This window comes from Lissotriton vulgaris, chromosome 5 (genome assembly GCF_964263255.1).
Source record: "Lissotriton vulgaris chromosome 5, aLisVul1.2, whole genome shotgun sequence".
NCBI classification, from domain to species: Eukaryota; Metazoa; Chordata; class Amphibia; order Caudata; family Salamandridae; genus Lissotriton; species Lissotriton vulgaris.
The window spans coordinates 370,015,956-370,035,064 of record NC_141693.1 but is presented as its reverse complement, the minus strand read 5'-3'; the positions used below and the strand labels follow the sequence as shown (position 1 = coordinate 370,035,064).

Sequence of the window (19,109 nt, the reverse complement as noted above, 5' to 3'; positions counted from 1 at the left end):
GTGTCCCTTTCGGACTCCCCACCCCCTGCCTTATCCGGGGTGGTGGTATTTAGGTTATTCCTATCCTCTTTTCTTTAAGTTTTTACATATTTTATGGGACTCTGCATGAAGCAGAGTCCCAAGATGACTGCCAACACTTCTTGGCTGAAGTGTTGTCAGCCCACTAACTTTCAGCACGGTGACTCAATCAGATACTTATATAGCGCGATCATTCACATGTTATGGTCTCGAGGCACTGTGAGGAGCCCTCTGCAGTTCAGTTGAAGAACCAGGAATTGAGGTCCTTCCTGAATTGAGGCAGCAAAGTTGATTGCCTGTGGTGCAGGGGAAGGGAGTGCCAGGTCTTTGCAGCGAGGTAGGAGGAGGATCCAGCTGAGCTCTTGTGGAACCGTGGGAAGGTGGCCAGGGCCGGTCAAGCAGAGCAGAGATGTCTGGTGGGCGTGTAGGAGGAGAGGCGGTAGTTGAGGGATGCAGGTCCAGTGTTGTGCAGTGCTTTGTAGGCATGTGCTAGGAGCTTGAAGGTTATTCCTTTGTTGATCAAGAGCCAGTGAAGGTCTCTCAGGTGCCCGGTGATGTTGCGGGGGATTTCAGGATGAGTCTGGCTGTGACGTTCTGGATGTTCTGCAGCTTCTTTTGTAGTTTTTGGGAAGTGCCGGCATAGAGTGTGCTGCCATCGTCGAGTCTGCTAAAACTACTGAACAAATTTACAGCAAATCACAAAAAGCACGCTTTCTGGACCAACATCTAGCTTTCTGCCAAATTTGGTGTAATTCGTTCAGTCGTTCGGCTATAGTTGTGTTCAAAATCACTATGGAAAAATTTGTTTTTTCTTTTCTCGAACCCCTTCTTGACGGATTCCCCTGAAACTTTCAAAACCGCAGCTGAACCGCCGGTAGCGAAAGTTTTAAAATTTTCGTGAAGATTAGTCAGGCGGTGCCAAAGTTAACAGCACTTCACCCCAGTGACCAGGTCGCCACTCCCACCAACGCTGTAGCATGAGGCAGCCTTCCCTCCGCGCTTCTTAGCCCAATTTGAATCCCCTTCCCCGGTCATCACGTGCATAGGTGGTAACTTTCATATTAATTTTATTTTATTTTTAATCTTTATTTTTATTTCTCACAGCTCATTTTCCTGATGGTTGTTTTGTCTTACAATTATTTTACATTGCGTTGGCTTTGGTGTTTCTCAGACCCAGTCCGTTCGTTTATTTGCCATTGTTTCAAATTCCTATCCCGATGTGCCCAAACTCTGCTTCTGCTGCAGAGCGCGGCATGGTTCCCGCTAGGCTCCGGCCCCCCTCCCACAGGAGAGGAGCAGGCTAGCGGGTGTACCCACCCCACCCCAGGACAGGGACCTATTGGTCCCTGCCCTTGCCCTACCTGTAACGCCCCTAAATGTAGTATTTAGGGGCACCCTGAACCTTTTTCCACAGATCCAGATTCCGAAACAAGAAAGAACAAGAAACAAGAAGACCTGCAGTGCAGCTGCTAAAAAGAGGAAGACACCAACTGATTTGGCCCCAGCCACCGGCCTGTCGACCCTCGAACCTGCTCCTGCTAAACCCCGGAGTCTCTAGTGGTCAGCAAACTCAAAAATCCCGGAGGACCTGACTGCCTTGTGACTCTGACTACTTGGGTCTCCAACGAGCAGTGGTACTGCTCAAAGCAAGTAACAAGCCCTGGCATCAACCCGGAACCGCGAAGCTTGCACACTCTGAACACAACAAGCCTGGCCTGTGCCGAAGTGAATCAAGACCCTGAGGATGTCCCCCCGGTGATTCTGACCTGGAACCCAGTGCACAAGGACCCCCTTCGACGACCCTGGGGATGCCTGCAGCCTCAGGACAAGGGACCCCTCCAACCCCGACCAGCAGGGGGTAAGATTTCCCGATCTCAAAAGACGCACCGGCGCCCAAAGGCCCCCTGTGCCCAACTCATGAGTACCTACCTATCCTCCAAGATCCCAACTTTACCCCTCGAAGTGTTGGTCGCACCAGAGGATGCTCCGTCCCCGAGCCTGCATCCTTTGTTCCCTTTTCAAGATCTCCATTGAATAACATTGAGCGCCCAGCGGCTCAAAAACACTCTGCACCCAGCCGCCCGAGTGCCCCTGGCAGTGCAACCTGTACCCTATCTTACTTCCCCATTTGCCCTGAGTAAATGACCAGGAGCCCAGCTCCCACAGCCGCGTGGCCTGCTAGCCAGCAGCCACCAACCGAAGGCCCCCTACCTCCTATTGGATAACATTGGGCCTAACTACCTCTGCACCCGGCTGCCCCTGTGCCGCTGAGGGTGTACCAACTGTACCTACCTGACTCTGGGGGACCCCTGACTCTATGCCCAGAACCTTAACTTCACCAGTTGAATGCTCACCTGAAAACCGATGACTCACTTTCCTGCCATAGGATAACATTGACTGGTTTGACTCGAAAAATCTTCTAAGTGTGACGTTTTGAAACTTTAAAATATTCATTTAAAATTAGCCGAATAACGAATTCCGAAGTACTCACCTGTGATCAGGAGAGAAGCCAGTACTGTACCTTGTAGCCCAGTACTGAACCACAAAAGTAATCTAACCGGGTTTACTAGTAATCTGAATTTTCTCCATAGGAATCCATTGTCTGCTTTTCTATGACATTTCTTCTATCTGCTTTTGAAAACTTGAAATATTTCTTAAAAATCATACCTACTACTGAAACGTAATTGCTTACCTGTTTTAAGTAGAGACCCCTGTGCCGGACCTAGGAGCCCAGTCCTGGATTACAAAAGTAACGCGAAAGTACTGTACCTGTAACCTGAATTTTCTCCCATTGGATAACATTGCTAGATTTTCACTGAAAAGTTTCTAAGTGTGAACTTTTAAAATAACTTTTTATTCTTTAAGAATCATTGGAATAACTAAAACGTTTTTACTGAACTGGGTTCAGCTTAGATCCCAGGACTGAATCTAGGATCAAGTCCTGGAGTTACAAAAGTAATCGATAAAGTAATCAGCTGCATTTATGTAGAAAAAATCAGTTGAGCTCAAAGTTAAATTGTGTTTAGAATTGCGTTGCCTACAGCAACCATTGTACCTATTGTGTTTACAAAGTTTATTGCCTCTTTGCAAAGTAATTACCTGAGAGTACTAATATCGAGAAAAGTATATTTTGATTCATGTTGGTTCTAAAAATAAAACAACTATATCTTTTGATATAAAAACAATTGGCCTGGAGTTCAGTCCTTGAGTGTGTGAAACCCTTTGCTGACTGTGTGTGTAGAACAAATGCTTTACACTGTCCTCTGGTACTGCCTTACTGCTCCACCCAGCTACCACTTTTGAGAGTAAGGTCAGCCCTGACTTTAACCTCTGGGGTTTGTGGGCTCTGTACACACTGTACCTTACTTTGGTCCAGTATATATAGAGCCACTTTCTCACACCCACCAAACAAGCCACCTGGTACACCGCAGAATAAAGCAAGTAAAAACAGGAATGCAAAAGACTGGAAAGAAAATGGAGAACCAGCAAGAACAAAAACGACTGCAAATCCTACGAAACGACCCTTAACAAATACCATCGCCTCATGAAATGAACTAAAAAAGACACCCTCACCCTCCGCATAGAAGCCAGCCTCAATCACACTACTTGAACCACCACCTGATGTTCCACCTACCCACAAGAGACCTCCGCTCCGCACACCTCGCCCTCGTATGCGCTCCTCGAATCTGCCTCTTCCCCCACCCGAGGACGCTCCTTCTCCTATCTCGTTGCCATATCCTAGAACGTCCTCTCACTCCACCTAGGCACCGCACCGTCACTGATCACCTTCAGGTAGGAGCTAAAGACCTGGCTCTTCGACCGACACGACCAACTAGCACCTGGATGCACCCTGGAGTGATTAGCCACGCTCTACAAGTAATTGATTGAAATCTATTGGCAAAACAAAAAAACCTTTTCCTATAGAAACATGGTCCTAACTCTTAACTACCTACTGGCAACCGCCAGTAGTATGTATGTATTTGTCCCTTCTCCATGGACTCGACGTTACAGAGGCTGTGGCGTTCATAGAGTGGGCTCGAGAGCGGGCTTGTTGTTTCTTGGGGGACAGCTGCAGCCACAACCAGGTCCTGCTCATGGGTCCGCAGCAGATATTCCACTCCCCCCATTACACCAGCCTGGGTTGCTATCATCATGCTGCATCCTGGGAGCGGTAGTTCAGGACATATCGGCAAACTTCCACGGGTGTGCAAAATTGACTGGGGGAGGAGCGAACCCACACCTTATTACCTTCGGGGCAGCAGGAGAAAACAAGTCATCGTGTTTGCAGTTGGTGTTGGGCACTGAAGAAGGCACTTAACGCCGAAATGCATTTGCCGCCACCAGAACTGTCAAGGAGCAATGAAGTCTGTTTTTCCTGTTCCCCTCTGGGTCCTGCTTCATTCTTTGGGAGGAAGTTCTTTGTTCGTATTTTCTTTGCTTGCCAGATGCACAGTACAGGAACCCGCGCCACGTCTAAGGGATGGACTAAACTGGCCCGCTTCACGGCAGCATACATTCTCCAGGTTTGGAATCGTCCGATACCCGCCCCTATTCCGGATGCCCCGAGCAGTTGAGCGATTGTACCTCTGTCTGGGAATTTTGTCCCTGCTCCATGGACTCGACGTTACAGAGGCTGTGGCGTTTATAGAGGGGGCTTGAGAGCGGGCTCATTGTTTCTTGGGGGACAGCTGCAGCCACAACCGTGTCCTGCTCATGGGTCCGCAGCAGATATTCTACTCTACACTCCCCCCATTACACCAGCCTGGGTTGCTATCATCATGCTGCATCCTGGGAGTGGTAGTTCAGGACATATCGGCGAATCTCCACAAGTGTGCAAAATTGACTGGGGGAGGAGCGAACCCAGGCCTTATTACCTTCCGTGCAGCAGGAGAAAACAAGTCATCGTGTTTGCAGTTGGTGTTGGGCACTGAAGAAGGCACTTAACGCCGAAATGCATTTGCCGCCACTAGAACTGTCAAGGAGCAATAAAGTTTGCTTTTCCTGTTCCCCTCTGGGTCGTGCTTCATTCTTCGGGAGGAAGTTCTTTGTATATATATATATATTTGTGTGTGTGTATATACGTGTGTGTATATCACTGTTTAAAACAAACAAAACTACTGAAAGTCTCCAGTTATAGTTATCTCAAGTAACTATAACTTTTACCCTACAGTAAATATAACTCATGCTCCCACCATTGTGTTGTCATCGATTTCATTTTAGATTTTGCAGTGATATTATCAATGATGTTATCGACCATGTCATGAATTATATAATACTAGCAGCCCGTCCCGACGTTGTCCGGGTATGAATTGCTGCCTGGCAGTAGTATATTGTTTTGTAGGATTTCGTTTTGATAGCATTTCTTATCTGTGACAGGCCTGTGAAACGCTCCGATTCACAGTGCACTGCTGATGCACTTAAGAGTGCATGTTCAGTAGTGTGTGAACTCGAGTGTCCCTACTTTATTTTTCTTTGCAATATTATATAGCGCGAACTCGACAACATGGCATGAGCACAATTTACATTACAGAAGAACACATTCATTTGTGGTAGGCAAGGGGAGACAAAGCGATTTGCCTGGAATCACAGGATGTTGAGCTGATGCCGAGATTCAAACGTAGCTCCCCAGCTCTAAAGTTCGCAATTCTAGAACTTGTGGCGGGAGGTGTGTCTAAAAGTGTATGCCGGTGCTGGCCATCAATGAAAGAGACCTGTGCAATTTTCAAATGGGTGGTGAAAAAATATGAGTATGTTGCTGGAGATGTGGGCCGCCGTGCCACCAATGTACTTACCGGGGGAGGGTAAACACCCATTATTCCGCAACTTTCTTTCCGCATACCATCACTCCGCATACTTTAATTACGAATGTACCATGACATCGCAATGCCATTATAACGCATGGCATTACATTTTATATGCTTTTACCACGCATACATTTACAACGAAATTCGTTGTAAATGCATGAATGGTAAAAGCATGTTTTTTTAAAATGTTTGGATAAGGTAAGTATGGGTATAGTTGTATATGTTTTGGGGTACTGAGGTATATGTTTTGGGGTGTTTAGGTATTTTAAGGGTTCAGATATAGTTTGGGGTTTTGGTGTATAGGGGTATTTTTATGGTTCAGGCATAGGTTTGGGTTTTGGGGTACAGAGGCATTTTAAGGGTTCAGGCATAGGTTTGGGTTTTGGGATACAGGGGTATTTTTAGGGTTCAGGGCTAGGTTTGGGGATACAGGGGTATTTTAAGGGTTCAGGGCTAGGTTTGGGTTTTGTGGTACAGGGGTATTTTTAGGGTTTAGGGATACATTTGGGTTTTGGGGTACAGGGTATATTTATGGGGTTCACCAAACCCATGCAAACCACCATTCCAGGCTGTGTGTCTTGGTGCAGACAAAAGTGAAAACACAACTTGGCACTCCGCCCTGTGTGCCATGCCTGCAGAAATTGCATGCCGTTTAGGTTTACATGTGTGGGCATAACTGCGTGAGCAGATATGACCTCTGCTGGCCAGTTCAAGTACTGCCTGTACAAGTGACCAGAGAAGTCATTTTAAGTACATGCACTGGACAGTGGTCAAAAACCAGTTCCCTAACTACTTAATGACGTCACTGAACCTAAAGATGTTTGGTGTCAAAAATATTGTATTAATAAACCCACACTGATTTCAGTTATGAATTTATTAATACAGGCACCCAGTGCCCCCTGAAGACCTACCAACTAAATAGTGTGCTGGCTGACTGGTTCTGACCAGCCTGCCACCACAGACGAGTTTCTGACCCCAGGGGTGAGATCCTACACTATCAGGAGGTCTGGACAAAGCCTGCTCTGGCAGGAGTGTTTACACCACCTTCCAACCGGAAGACCTGTAAATTAGCATTCAAATGCAGGGAGCTACAAAGAACACACAGCCTTTGGCATGCAAATCTGGCTTCCCTAAGAGGTAAGGGGATGCCAACACCGCTGCCCAGGGCCCATTTGGCACCTCAACAAGCAGGAAAATTAATAGTCAGAGAGGCATGTCCACTGTAGGAAGGTGGATATCTGACTATGGTTGCCCCCAACTTTTTGCCTAGTGTTTTGCTGGTTTTCAACATAGTTGGCCTGGGATCCTGCTATTCAGGACCCCAGGCTTCCTGCTTCTCTGTTAAAATGGACTCCATGTACCTTAGGTATATATCTAATTGGTATTGGGTCACTCTTGTAAGTCCTTGTACAGTGTACCTTAGGTACCCAGGGCATAAGTGCACCCAAGGCCTACCAGGAGATGCAGTATGTATTATGCCACCCCTGGCTGGCCATCCAAAACGGACACAACTGGCTGCTAACACAGCTAGGGCGAGGTGGTGTAATCACCCTTTGCTTGAAATATAGTATACCTATATCTAACCCTAAAATGGACACATATACTCCTATAAGTCACTCCTATGGCAGGCCTTAACAATCCTGGAGGCAGAGTGCTTGGAATTATGTGAGATGGTGCTCTAGCATGAGCTGAGCCTGTCTGCAGCTTTCGGAACCAAGTCCTTTAGCTGTTTCCATGATAATGCTATACCATATACTCTTAAGTGCATTATAATCCTCGCGGTTATTGCTAACTTTGGCATAGCATTATCAAAACATGTCGAGTAAGGTGTCATACGAATTGGAATACTACCCCCTCGCCAGTTCTAGCGACGGGGGTAGCATTCCACCCTTTTAGAGGGACACGACACGTATGTAACTGTGAACCCCGGTTAAAGTTAACTCGAGCCTCAGCATCACAAAATGGATGCTGCTACCACAGACACAAGTCTGACCTCCTGCTGCTGGGAGTCCTTCCAGCGAAGGAGGCCTGGACAAAGGGTTTCCTGCCTTGGGAGTTGCTAGCACCAACCCAGACAGAATTTTGTGTATTGAGGTAGGACAGGCTGAAAGGAATGATACATGCCTGGGGCTCACAAGGTGTCCCTGTACATACCCCGGTTCAAACAAGTTGGCGGGGCACTCCAGCCCCAGCTCTGGTGCGAAACCAGACAAAGGATAGGGGATGTAACCACCCCCCTTCCTGGTCCCACCCATAGGAGGGACCTAGTCATAGTACAGCCCCCTTTAGGAGAATAAAGTTAGGAGCTGGTCCCCTTCCAAATTAGATTATCCTGAATTGAATCTACAAGAAGAAACTCTGGACTTTGACGTTCTGCTCCACAGAAGACTGAAGAAAATCTCCCTTGTGGCCAAGGAGTGACCACCCTGCACAAGCAGGCACCATCAAGCGTCCTAGCGGTTCACTTTGTCGTCCTTCCTGCCTGGAACCAGACTTCAGAGCCCGACGAGATCCGGACTTCCAGACCTCTCCGACCTCTACCTACATCTGCAGCACAGCTGAGATCCGTGGGTGCGACTAGACACGTGGGACCGGCCATCTTGAAGTAACTGCACTTCGCTCCCAGCACGACTTCAGAGGCATCCTCGAGAAAGTGCTTTGGGGATTGAGAAGCCCCAGCCCAGAGCAGCTCCTGCACCGAAGACCAGCCCTCCAGCATCCACTATATCTGCGTGGGGCCCTTCTGCCTGTTTACTGCTCGACGCGTTGTCTGGTCACTTGCCGGCTGGCTAGTGACCTCCTAGACGACGATCCACGAAATCTACATCGCTGGTCTGGTTGCACCAGACTGGCCCTTGCTTCCCTGCAAAGGAGAAGCACCCCGGACCCTCCTGGTCCGCACCAGACGTCTTTTCCACTCACCGCGTGGGTTGCCTTTGCCAAGACCTGTTGACGCCGAATCCGGAACCAACATCGCCGACAGCGAGAGCCTGCGTGGGACAGCTCGTGCCTCCATCCTGGTTGTCGAAGACACCTCCTGGTCCACGTGGCTGCAGTGTCAAGCATCCACTCTTCACCTGCTAGTGACTTTGAACATTGTCCCCTCTGCTTTCAGGTCTTCATCTTTCTCGATCCACCCTTGGATTGCTCCGGACAGGTTCCTCCTGGTCGCCTCCAGCATCTTTCTTCAAGGCTCCATAGACTTCGACGCGGAAACCAGCACACACTTTCACACCTATGCACCCGCAGCCCTTGGGTGAGGTAACAAGAGCATTTCGGTGCTCAAGGGTAGATTGACTCTCCTAGTGTCCAGGTATCCCGTCGTTTTAGTCCTAGCTAGTCAGAACTGTCTTTTACTTACCTTTTCGTAATTTGTACTGTCCATTGACTTTGTCCCGCATCTCGCGTGTGAGTTCACACTCTGCACACGCGTCCTGTGGGCCTCCTGCTACTTACCTAAGGTTAGGTTAGTGTAGTCCCAGCGATCCTACAGCCTCTGGACTGCTTCATTCCTTCTATCGATTTCCTTATACCATTTACTTAGTATACGGTTTGCCGTGCCCCTAGGGAACCATTGTAATTTGTGTAACTTAATGTATTTTTCTTAAGAGTCTTGTCATGTGCTTAGCCCTCTGATCTCATAAAGAGTTCAGAGGCGTTTTGTTAGTAATAAATATCTTGTTTATTTTCATAACAACCTGTGTGGTGTCCTTTCATTTGGTATTCAAGGGGTTATATGTGGTAAAACAGCTGGCTTCACATGCCAATAGAGTTTAGCCTAAGACTGCTTTGTCCATGCTACCATTAGGATAGCTGGTCTATAAGGTTGACTTACAACCAATCACCATAAGGGTTGTTTGGACTGATACAAGGTGATCACTAGAACTAGTGAGCATCATATATCAGGCCAACTACTCACATCCACCCTCAGGCTAGTTTCACCCTTAAAGTAGGCTACCCAATGTGGATATGAAATTTCAAAGTCTGCCATTTTGATGATGGCAGAATTAGGATCTCTGGGACAGGGTTATGCCCACTTCCCATAGGAAGTGGTCACATAAGTGGTGTAGTGACCCCAGGGATATGTAGCCCATTAGCTACTACCCTACACTCCCCTAACACCACTACATCTAGTATTTAGGGGAACCTCTGGCACTGGGAAATCTGTGTCCTCCTTCATCTTTGGTCAGTAGGAATCTGAAGAGCCACGAGAAGCAAGGACTGGTGGGAAGCAACTGACTTGACACCAACCCTGCCGGCCTGTCTGCTGTTCCGGACAAACGTGCACCAGATTAGTCTCGTACTGCAGCTGCTACGCCTCCAAAATCCTGGTAGGACTCCCTGGCTTCAACAAAGACCCAGGAACTCCCATGGAATAGCGGAGCTGCTTCCCTGCATCCTGCAGGCACTCCAAAAGAACTGAGAGGACCCCGAACTGCAGCAAACCTGACACTGGAAACCACTACTGCACCTGTTCCCCCTAGCCCAAGCTTAAGTGGGCCAGTGGTGCCCGTGTGGTTCCCCAACCCTCCAGATTCAAAGCCCACAGTGGACTCACCAACGTCGCCTGCAGCCTTTTTGTGCAGGCCCCCCTCACTGCAAGTGTTTAAAGGTATTAAACAATATGCTGCTCTGCAACAACAGCAGCAGCAGCCAGGGAATCACCTCTACACGCAAAACAGAGGTAAATAAAATGCCATACTCCTTTCTCCCTCCTCCTCTTCCTCTTCCCCAGCTACCAGAGGGAAGTATCCCTTGCTCACATATCTGAAAGAAAACTAGTTATAGATGTAGGAGAGTAGGATCTGCTTCCTATTGTTACCCCCACTTTTTGCTGCGTTTCACTGGTTTATCGACTTTAGTCTGGCCGTGGCCCTGCTAATCAGGACCACAACCTAGCTGTTCTCTCTCTAAATTGGTTACCTGTACATTAGGTACACTCCAGATTGGTTACTGGGTTACCCTTGTGAGTCCCTAGTATATGGTACCTTAGGTACCAAGGGCATAGGTACCCCAGAGGCATACCAGGGGCTGAAGAAAGTATTATGCCACCCCTGGGAAGCCTTCCAAAATGGCACCACAGGTTTGCACTTGCAGCCTGGGTAAGGTGGTGTTAGCACCCCTTACTTAGATATAGTATACCTATATCTACATATATAGTATACCTATATCTACATATATCATGTGATCAAGCCTCCTTGGAGGCGAAACGCGGCAGCGCTGGCAATTATGGAATAAATATCACTTGTTTGCACCAGCAACTAATGGGTTCACTCCTCGTCATTTTGGATGTTTGCAGTGGCAGTCTGCAGTGTGGCAATCTTCCAAATATATATATATATATATATATATATATATATATATAAAGCCCCCGACCCACTAGGACCCCCAGACGGGTTCGCTGGGCCCAAAGGCGCTGCGGAACCCGTCGGAGGAGAAAGGGACCTCATGGCCATGAGGAAACGCTCGATCACTTCCGGCGTCGCGTTCAGCCCACGGACCGGGGGGTATGGGGCCGAACGTGGCGCCCGCGACTCCTGAGGAGCCGCGTGGGCGGTGTCACCCGAACCCCCGGCCGCATCGTGCGAGCGTCGGGGGGAGTCAGAAGAGCGATGATGTCTCTTTGACTTCTTATGCTTCTTACCTGACGACTTGGACCCGGAGGAGTGGCGCGGACTCCCGGAGGTGTGACGGCTCCGTCCCCGCGACCTGTCCCTCGACCTCCCGTGGGACCGGGACCGGGACCTCACACGGCGCGTACAGACTTCGAAATGGATCAAAAGATCACAAAAAAGTTTAGTCAAAAAGTGACTAGGGAACTGCTCTTTCCAGATCTGCGCTGGCTGGCGCGGAAAAAAGAAGAACTGACGTCAGCACGCGGAGGCGACATCTAAGTACTCCGACGACGTCATCACGGCGCCCACGACGACGGACGCGGAGCCGCAGACGACGCCTACCGACGCGCAAGGGTACTGCTACGCAAAACTTTCCGGATCCAGTCTGACGCCTGGGGATATTCTAAGGTAAGGAATCTATCACTAACTAATGTCTCTTACAGATATATCATTACACAAGTAGTAACTTGTGCGACATGCCGTTTGATGGCTGTCACCTCTTTGGCGACAAGGCAGACAGTGCGCTTTAAGGACTCCAGGGCTACGGCCAAATCCTTGGGCCTGTCTGCCCCGCATCAGCAACCTGCTGCCTTTCGCTCCTTTCGTGGCCAAGGAAGGGCCCCCCCCCCCCCCCACGTCCTGCCAGCCACGGGCCCCAGACTAACATCCAGCGCTGTGGCGGACGTGGTAACCCCTGCGGCGGTGCCAGGGGGCAACGGCGAGGCCAGTCCACATGCACCCCCGTAGCATCCGCCTCACAGCCTTCCTAGTCTGAGCTTTCAGGCCCATTCGACGCCAGTGGGGGGGCAGGGTTCGCCATCACCTCCTCCACTGGCACGACATAACATCGGACAGGTGAGAGCTGCAAATCGTCCGAAGGGGCTACTCCCTCCCCTTCGAGGCGACCCCTCCAGCCATGCCACTGCAGTACCACCGCGTGTCGGGGATCACTTGAATCTTCTGCGAGAGGAAGCTTTAGCCCTCTCTGCCAAGGGGGCCATCGAGCGCGTTCTTGTGCCAAAAGTAGGGTGTGGTTGTTACTCCCACTACTTTCTGGTTCCCAAGAAGGGCAAAGGGGGCCTACGCCCTATCTTCGCCTACAGAACGTTAACGGCTTCCTCCGGAAGTAGAGGTTCAAGACACTGGCTCAGGTCTTAGCTGCCCTGGACCCGGGAGACTGGATGGTAGCTTTGGACTTGCAGGACTCTTATTTCCACATCCCCGTCCTGCCGGCCCACCGGCGCGACCTGCGGTTTACGGTAGGCCATGAGTACTTTCAGTTTACCGTGCTCCCCTTCGGCCTTACCAGCGCCCCACGGGTGTTCACAAAAGTGATGGCGGTGGTCGCAGCTCATCTGGTTAGCGGTTTCAGTCTTCCCCTACCTCGACTACTGGTTGTTAAAGGCGGGCTCGCCCCAGACAGTCGTCAGCCACCTCCAGACTACGGCCGATCTCCTGCACCTGCTGGGTTTCTCAATCAATGTGCCGAAGTCACACCTGTGTCCCTCGGAGAAGCTCCTCTTCATCGGAGCGGTTCTAGACTCAGCGCCGTTTCGGGTTTATCCCCCCGAACAGCTGGTACGGGATATTCAGGCTCTGATTCCGATCTTTAAGCCGTTATCCCGAGTTTCGGTCAGGTTGACGCTGCGGCTCCTGGGGCTGATGGCCTCCTGCATCCTTCTGGTGAATCACGCCAGGTGGCGGATGCGGGCTCTGCAGTGGGACTTGAAGTTTCAGTCGGTCCAGCATCAGGGCAACTTGTCCGACCATGTCTTGATCTCGTAAGGCACTGCAAGGCAGTTGCAGTGGTGGCTCACGGACTGCGATTGGGTCAGCGGCAGATCCCTCTCCCTACCCCAACCGGAGCACGTAGTTGTGACGGACACGTCCCTCCAGGGCTGGGGAGACCACATGAGAGAGGCGGATATCAGAGGCCTCTGGTCTCCGGCGGAGTCCCAGCTCCACATCAACCTTCTGGAGCTGCGGGCGATCCGACTTGCACTGAAGGCATTCCTCCTCTCTGTCCGGGGGGGGGAGTGTAGTGCAGGTGTTCACGGACAACACCACTGCCATGTGGTACTGCTCTGCGCCTCTGGCAGTGGCTGGAATATCAGGGAGTTACCCTGGTGGCTCAACACCTGGCAGGATCCCTGAACGCCAGGGCGGAGAAACTCAGCCGCCGGTGCATGATGGATCACGAATGGCGTCTGAACTCGGATGTGGAGCAAGGCCTCTTTCAGCAGTGGGGAGAGCCTTGGTTAGATCTATTCGCCACAGAAGAGAACGCGCAATGTCATCAGTTCTGCGCGATGGAATTTCCAAGGCGGCACTCGCTCGGAGACGCTTTTTGTCGCGAGTGGAGTTACGGTCTGTTGCACGCTTTTCCGCCTATACCACTTCTGCCCAGAGTTCCGAAGAAGATCAGTCATCCTTGTGGCTCTGGACTGGGCATGGAGGTTCTGGTATACCGAGCTAGTCAGCTTGTCTGTCGATCCCCCGATTCGTGTGCCCCTTCAGGAGGACCTTCTGTCGCGGCAGAGGGGACGGTCCTCCACCCGAACCTGTCCAGTCTCCACTTACATGCGTGGAGATTGAGCGGCGACAGTAGAGGCCATTTGACTTGCCTCCTGAAGTCTGTAATGTCATTCTGGCAGCCAGGCGTCCCTCCACGAAATCGGTATACGCCTGCAGGTGGAACAAGTTTGTGGCATGGTGCACAGCAAAGGCTGTGGATCCCCTTTCTGCCCCTCTTTCAGAGGTTCTCCTCTTTCTTCTTTTTCTTGCCCAGCAGGGCTCTGCTCTGGGCAATCTGAAGGGCTACCTCTCTGCCATTTCTGCCTTTTTAAGGCTACCTGATCAGCCCTCCTTGTTCAAGTCCCCGGTTGTAAATATGTTCTTGAAGGGCATCACTCATATGTTTCCTCCTCTTCATTTTGTGATGCGTCAGTGGGACTTGAACCTTGTTCTAACTTTTCTGATGTGCGCTCCCTTTGAGCCACTTCATAACTGTCCTCTTCGTCTCCTTACTTTGAAAACCGCTTTCCTGGTTGCCATAACCTCTGCCAGGAGAGTGAGTGAGCTCCAGGCTCTTTCATCGAAGCCTCCTTTCCTTTCAGTCTATCCGGACAAAGTTGTGTTGCGGACGCGACCCTCTTTCCTGCCCAAATTAGTCACAGCCTTCCACATCGGGCAGTCCATCAATTTGCCCACCTTCTTTCCGCCGCCGCATCCCTCCAAAGAGGAAGAGAGGCTCCATCATCTGGGCCCAAAACGTGCGCTCTCCTTCTATGTGGATCGCACACGCCAGTTCCGGGTGGATGACCAACACTTTGTTGGTTACCTGGGCGCTAAAAAGGGACGGGTGGTGCACAAACGGACCATTTCGCAATGGGTTGTCTTGTGCATCAAGGCTTGTTACTCTTTCGCTCGAATTGAGCCTCCTTTGGGGCTTTGTGCCCATTCCACACGGACCACGGCGGCTACTACTGCCCTGGGCCAGGGAGTCCCCTTTCAGGACATCTGTCAGGCAGCTACGTGGGCCTCGCTGCACACGTTTGCAAGACACTACTGCCTGGACAACCAAGTTCAGAGAGATGGCTTTTTCAGCTGTTCCGTTCTCCAGGACTTTCTGGTGTGATCATTGGTTCGCAGACCCACCTCTGGGGTTGGTATTGCTGGGGTATCTATTCTAAGGTAAGGAATCTAATACTAACCTGTTTCTTTCAGATGCACAAGTTACCTACCTTCGATAGCGATATATCTGTAAGAAACAGTAGTTAGTATTAGATTCCTTACCGGCCCACCCATTCTCCCCGTTCTGCGAACCGATATCTAGGGTTAAGGTCATCCCCTTTCAGGGCCCTAGTTTCATCGCACCAGTGTTGGTTTTTATCATGGTATCCTCCTTTCCATTAGCATGGAGCATGGAGGATCATTAATTCAGAACTTTAGGTCTTACAAGTTATAGAAAGGCTGTGTATCCTACCTTTCAAACAATCACCACCTTCCCCCACCCCCTACCCCACACAGGCAAACTTTGTAACAATCACATAAATCAAGGTTTTGAACTGGTTCTTCAAAACAAAAAGTTAAAAATCCTATCCCTAGCTCAGGTTCTGCTGGGCTGGAAGCGGAAGATTGACCTGCAGGATGCTTATTTTGATAACCCAGTTCTGCAGTTGCACAGGAAGTTCCTTCACTTCATGGTGAGATCTGAACATTACCAGTTTGCTGTCTTATCGCTTAACCACCTTTCCGTACCTTACTCACTATCTCAGCAATATGCATAAACGAACTTCACGTGCTGATTGTAAAGCCCCACTTCACTACCTTCTGCCTAAACAAACTGGTATTATAAACCAAGGATCACTTCCTGTCAAAAGTGGTTTCTCCCTTCCACATAGGTCAGTCCATCACCCGTTTCAACATTTTACCTTCCTCCATATCCTACAAATGAGAAGGAAAGAATTCATCCTCTTGATCCCAATAGAGTTGTCAGCTTCTAAGCAGACAGAATACATGAACTCAGACTGGATAATCAACTCTTTGTGGGATATGCTGGAAAGATGAAAGGTAAGGCAGTCCAAAAAACGACATTGTCAAGATAGATAATCCTGTGCATCAAGATCTGCTATTGGGCCTTATTCTTCCAAGAGCCAAATCTTTTTCAGCGCTAGCAAGAGTGCCTGTGGTGGATAACTGCAAAGCAGCTTCTTGGTCCTCCCTTCACACTTTTGTGAAACGCTGTTTAGATTCCGAAGTGAGGAGGGATAGTCACTTCACTCATTCAGTTCTTCTGAATTTTTTGCTGTTTACAGACATGCACCTACCACCTGATGTGGGACTGCTTGGGGAATCTTTTCAAAAGGTGTGGAATCTCAGTAGCGCTCTTTCTGTTGGATACTATGTCTACCTGCAGATTTCTCACTGACCCTCCCACATCCCAGCTTTATGGGTGTCTACCAATAATTCTGTGGTTTTATATTCTTCATATTGCTGAAAACTGCACCTATCTCAGTAAAATTTTGGCTTCACCTATTCACCTAAAAGGCACCCTAAAAAATGGATGGTAATTAGTCAGCACCCCAGTGGGGGCACTTTATGGCTTAAGTGACATCATAGGGCAACACGTCCAAACCATTCATGGAGCAGGCATCCCCTACTGGCATTGGGAGAGCTGTTGAAAAGTTTCCAGATCCAGACTGACCCCAGGGATATTCAAAAGGTCCGGAATCTGCAAGTAGATATGGTATCCACCAGAAAAAAGCATTACCAGAGGTAAGTAACTTGTTCCTTGTTGTTAAACAATTGGTGCACTACATTCTGAGACCTATGCTTTACAAGAGTACTTTGACACCGTCTTAAAGAGCCACTGTCATTTGGAACATAGTTCTGGGCTGTTTTGCTTTATACCTAGACAGGGCTTTAGGCACTGTGTTCTGTAAACCGAAAAATAAATATCTTACTTAGTCCTTGTTCTAAATGTGAATCTGACAATCCCGGTCCTAGGGTACCGCTTTTATAAAAGAGGAACTTTTCTTACTCTTTTGAGGGTGACTTTTACTGATGTTGGAATTCTGTTTAATTGCTCATTGTTAACCTAAACAAAACTCTTAACTGTTTGTAATTTGTCCCCTGCAGGCACAGAATCTGAAACCAAGGCCTTCATGGCAGTTTGTATTGAAACCACTAAGAGGTACAACCTGGATGATTACAGAACGCCTGTCTTCATCTTTGAGAGGCTCTGTAGCATCATCTATCCGGTGCGTTAGATTGCTGAACTTTTTTCATTTTCTTTTTCTTTGTTCTGTTAACTGCTCACAATTGCTTGCAAATTTGACTCCTGAGCAAGGCAACTTGTAGCATTCAACACTGCTAGTTGTATTGAATCTATGTATTTCCATGCTCCTTAAGCTATCTGAATACCTTAACTACTACTCAGTCTTGAAAATACTGAACTGTCTGCAAGTGCTGTTCATTACTCGAGGAGACCAGCTTTGCATATCATTGTTTCTGATTGATACTTCTACTTACAATCCCTTATTTCTTGGCTCTCCTCAGGTGCCACATTGGATCCAAAAAATTCAAATAGCTCTCCTGCCCTGATAGGTGGTGCCAGGGCCGGCCTTAGGTATGTGCAAGCTGTGCACCTGCACAGGGCCACCACATCCCAGGGGCCACCACATCAATATATATCCTTAATATAATAATCCTCTGAGGATGGATACATATTTGTGGGGGGGGCCCTGGCAGGGATTTGGTGGCCTCTGGCTCTATACAACTTCCAAACACCATGACCCCCCCTCTTCACTGGCCTCCGCCCCACCCGGACCCCCTCTTCCTGGGCCCCCTACCTACGCTCCCTGCCCAGGGCCACCATGAACCTAGAGCCGCCCCTGGTGGTGCCTCTGCTCCGGAAGCCATCAAGCATCACAGGGCTGTAGAAAGCTTCTAGTCAGAACATTTCCTCATAACTTGTCTTTTTTGTAATGTTTTCAACAGTCTCCTGAAAAGCTCAGCATTTGAACCATGTCTGTCCTGTCCAAGAGATGCTGCTCTTGGATCCTCATGACTTTTTGTCTTAGGTGAATGGACGTAAACAAAATCCAAGGCCATCAAGGAGCGGGAGGCAAAGCTCTTTATGGCAGACATGAGACAAAAGCTGGGCCCTCTGTTGCTCCAGATCCAGGTCCTCCTCCGGCTTACCGTCAACTAGGTATTCTTCAAGGCAGACCACTGGCAAGGACAAGTCCTCCAGGAAAAAGCACAAGAAAAATCACAAGAGGAATTCTTCACCTCTTAGTGTCACTCTGAGTAGGTATTCCAGTCAAAGGCTTTGCACCATATCTCCAGCTTCAAAGAATTTTTCAGAGCCTACTTTAGGAGAAATGCAACCAGCACTGGATTCGGTCCCACCAGTTACTCTGGACCTGTAGCCCATTTCAGCCATTTTCAGAATTTCCAGCTCTCGGCGCGGACTGCACAGATAGTGAATTTCACACAGGCTGTGCTGGCTCTCTTCTGCTCCGTTCTCTGGTGTGACTGTGAGCCCCACAAAACCGACCGGGCTTCTGCCAACTGCTTGATCCCTATCTCCAGTCGGCCCCATTTATCCGTTTTTTTAAACTGTTACAGCACCAACCCGCCTTCTTGTTGTTTGAGGGTTTTATATATTGCGCTCAGGCCCAATTTTAATAGTCGATAAACAGTACAAGATATGGCAGATCCCAGATGAGGTTGGGATCACCTCAATGATAAGACAGATAAATCAACAACAATTGTATAACCGGCGAGCAGTAATCAGGAGTCCTGGTAAGCTCAGAGAAGAGTTCCAGAATCAAGGGCAGATATTTGTTCATTAGTAGGAGTTTAACTCCTTTCTTGAATGATGCTGTTGAGGGATTCAATCTGATTTCAGGCAGGATGGAGTTTCACATTTTCAGTGTGATGCCAGAGAGCACCCTATTGTAGGTTTTCTATTTAGCAAATCTCTGTGGTTTCAGCAGTAAAGTGCTGACACTTCTAAAAGATCTGGAGCCACAAGAAAGTTCAAACTACTGAGCAAGGTAGCTTGGGGTATTGAAGTGTAGGGCTTTGTAGGTCATGCATTACATTTTCCGTTGAATTCATGCTTCGTATGGGGAGCCAGTTGAGCGCTTTTAAATTAGGGATG

General features: G+C 49.1%; 1 protein-coding gene across 14 annotated transcripts in view; it reads left to right on the top strand.

The window, feature by feature from the left end:
• UBR4 (ubiquitin protein ligase E3 component n-recognin 4) overlaps positions 1-19,109 on the top strand; it is a 1,723,360-nt gene that overhangs the window by 1,453,251 nt on the left and 251,000 nt on the right. For all 14 annotated transcript variants that reach the window (XM_086921716.1, XM_086921718.1, XM_086921717.1 and 11 more), the window contains one exon: positions 17,078-17,199. In XM_086921716.1, coding sequence (XP_086777842.1) covers positions 17,078-17,199 — 122 coding nt within the window. The remainder of the gene's footprint in view (positions 1-17,077; positions 17,200-19,109) is intronic.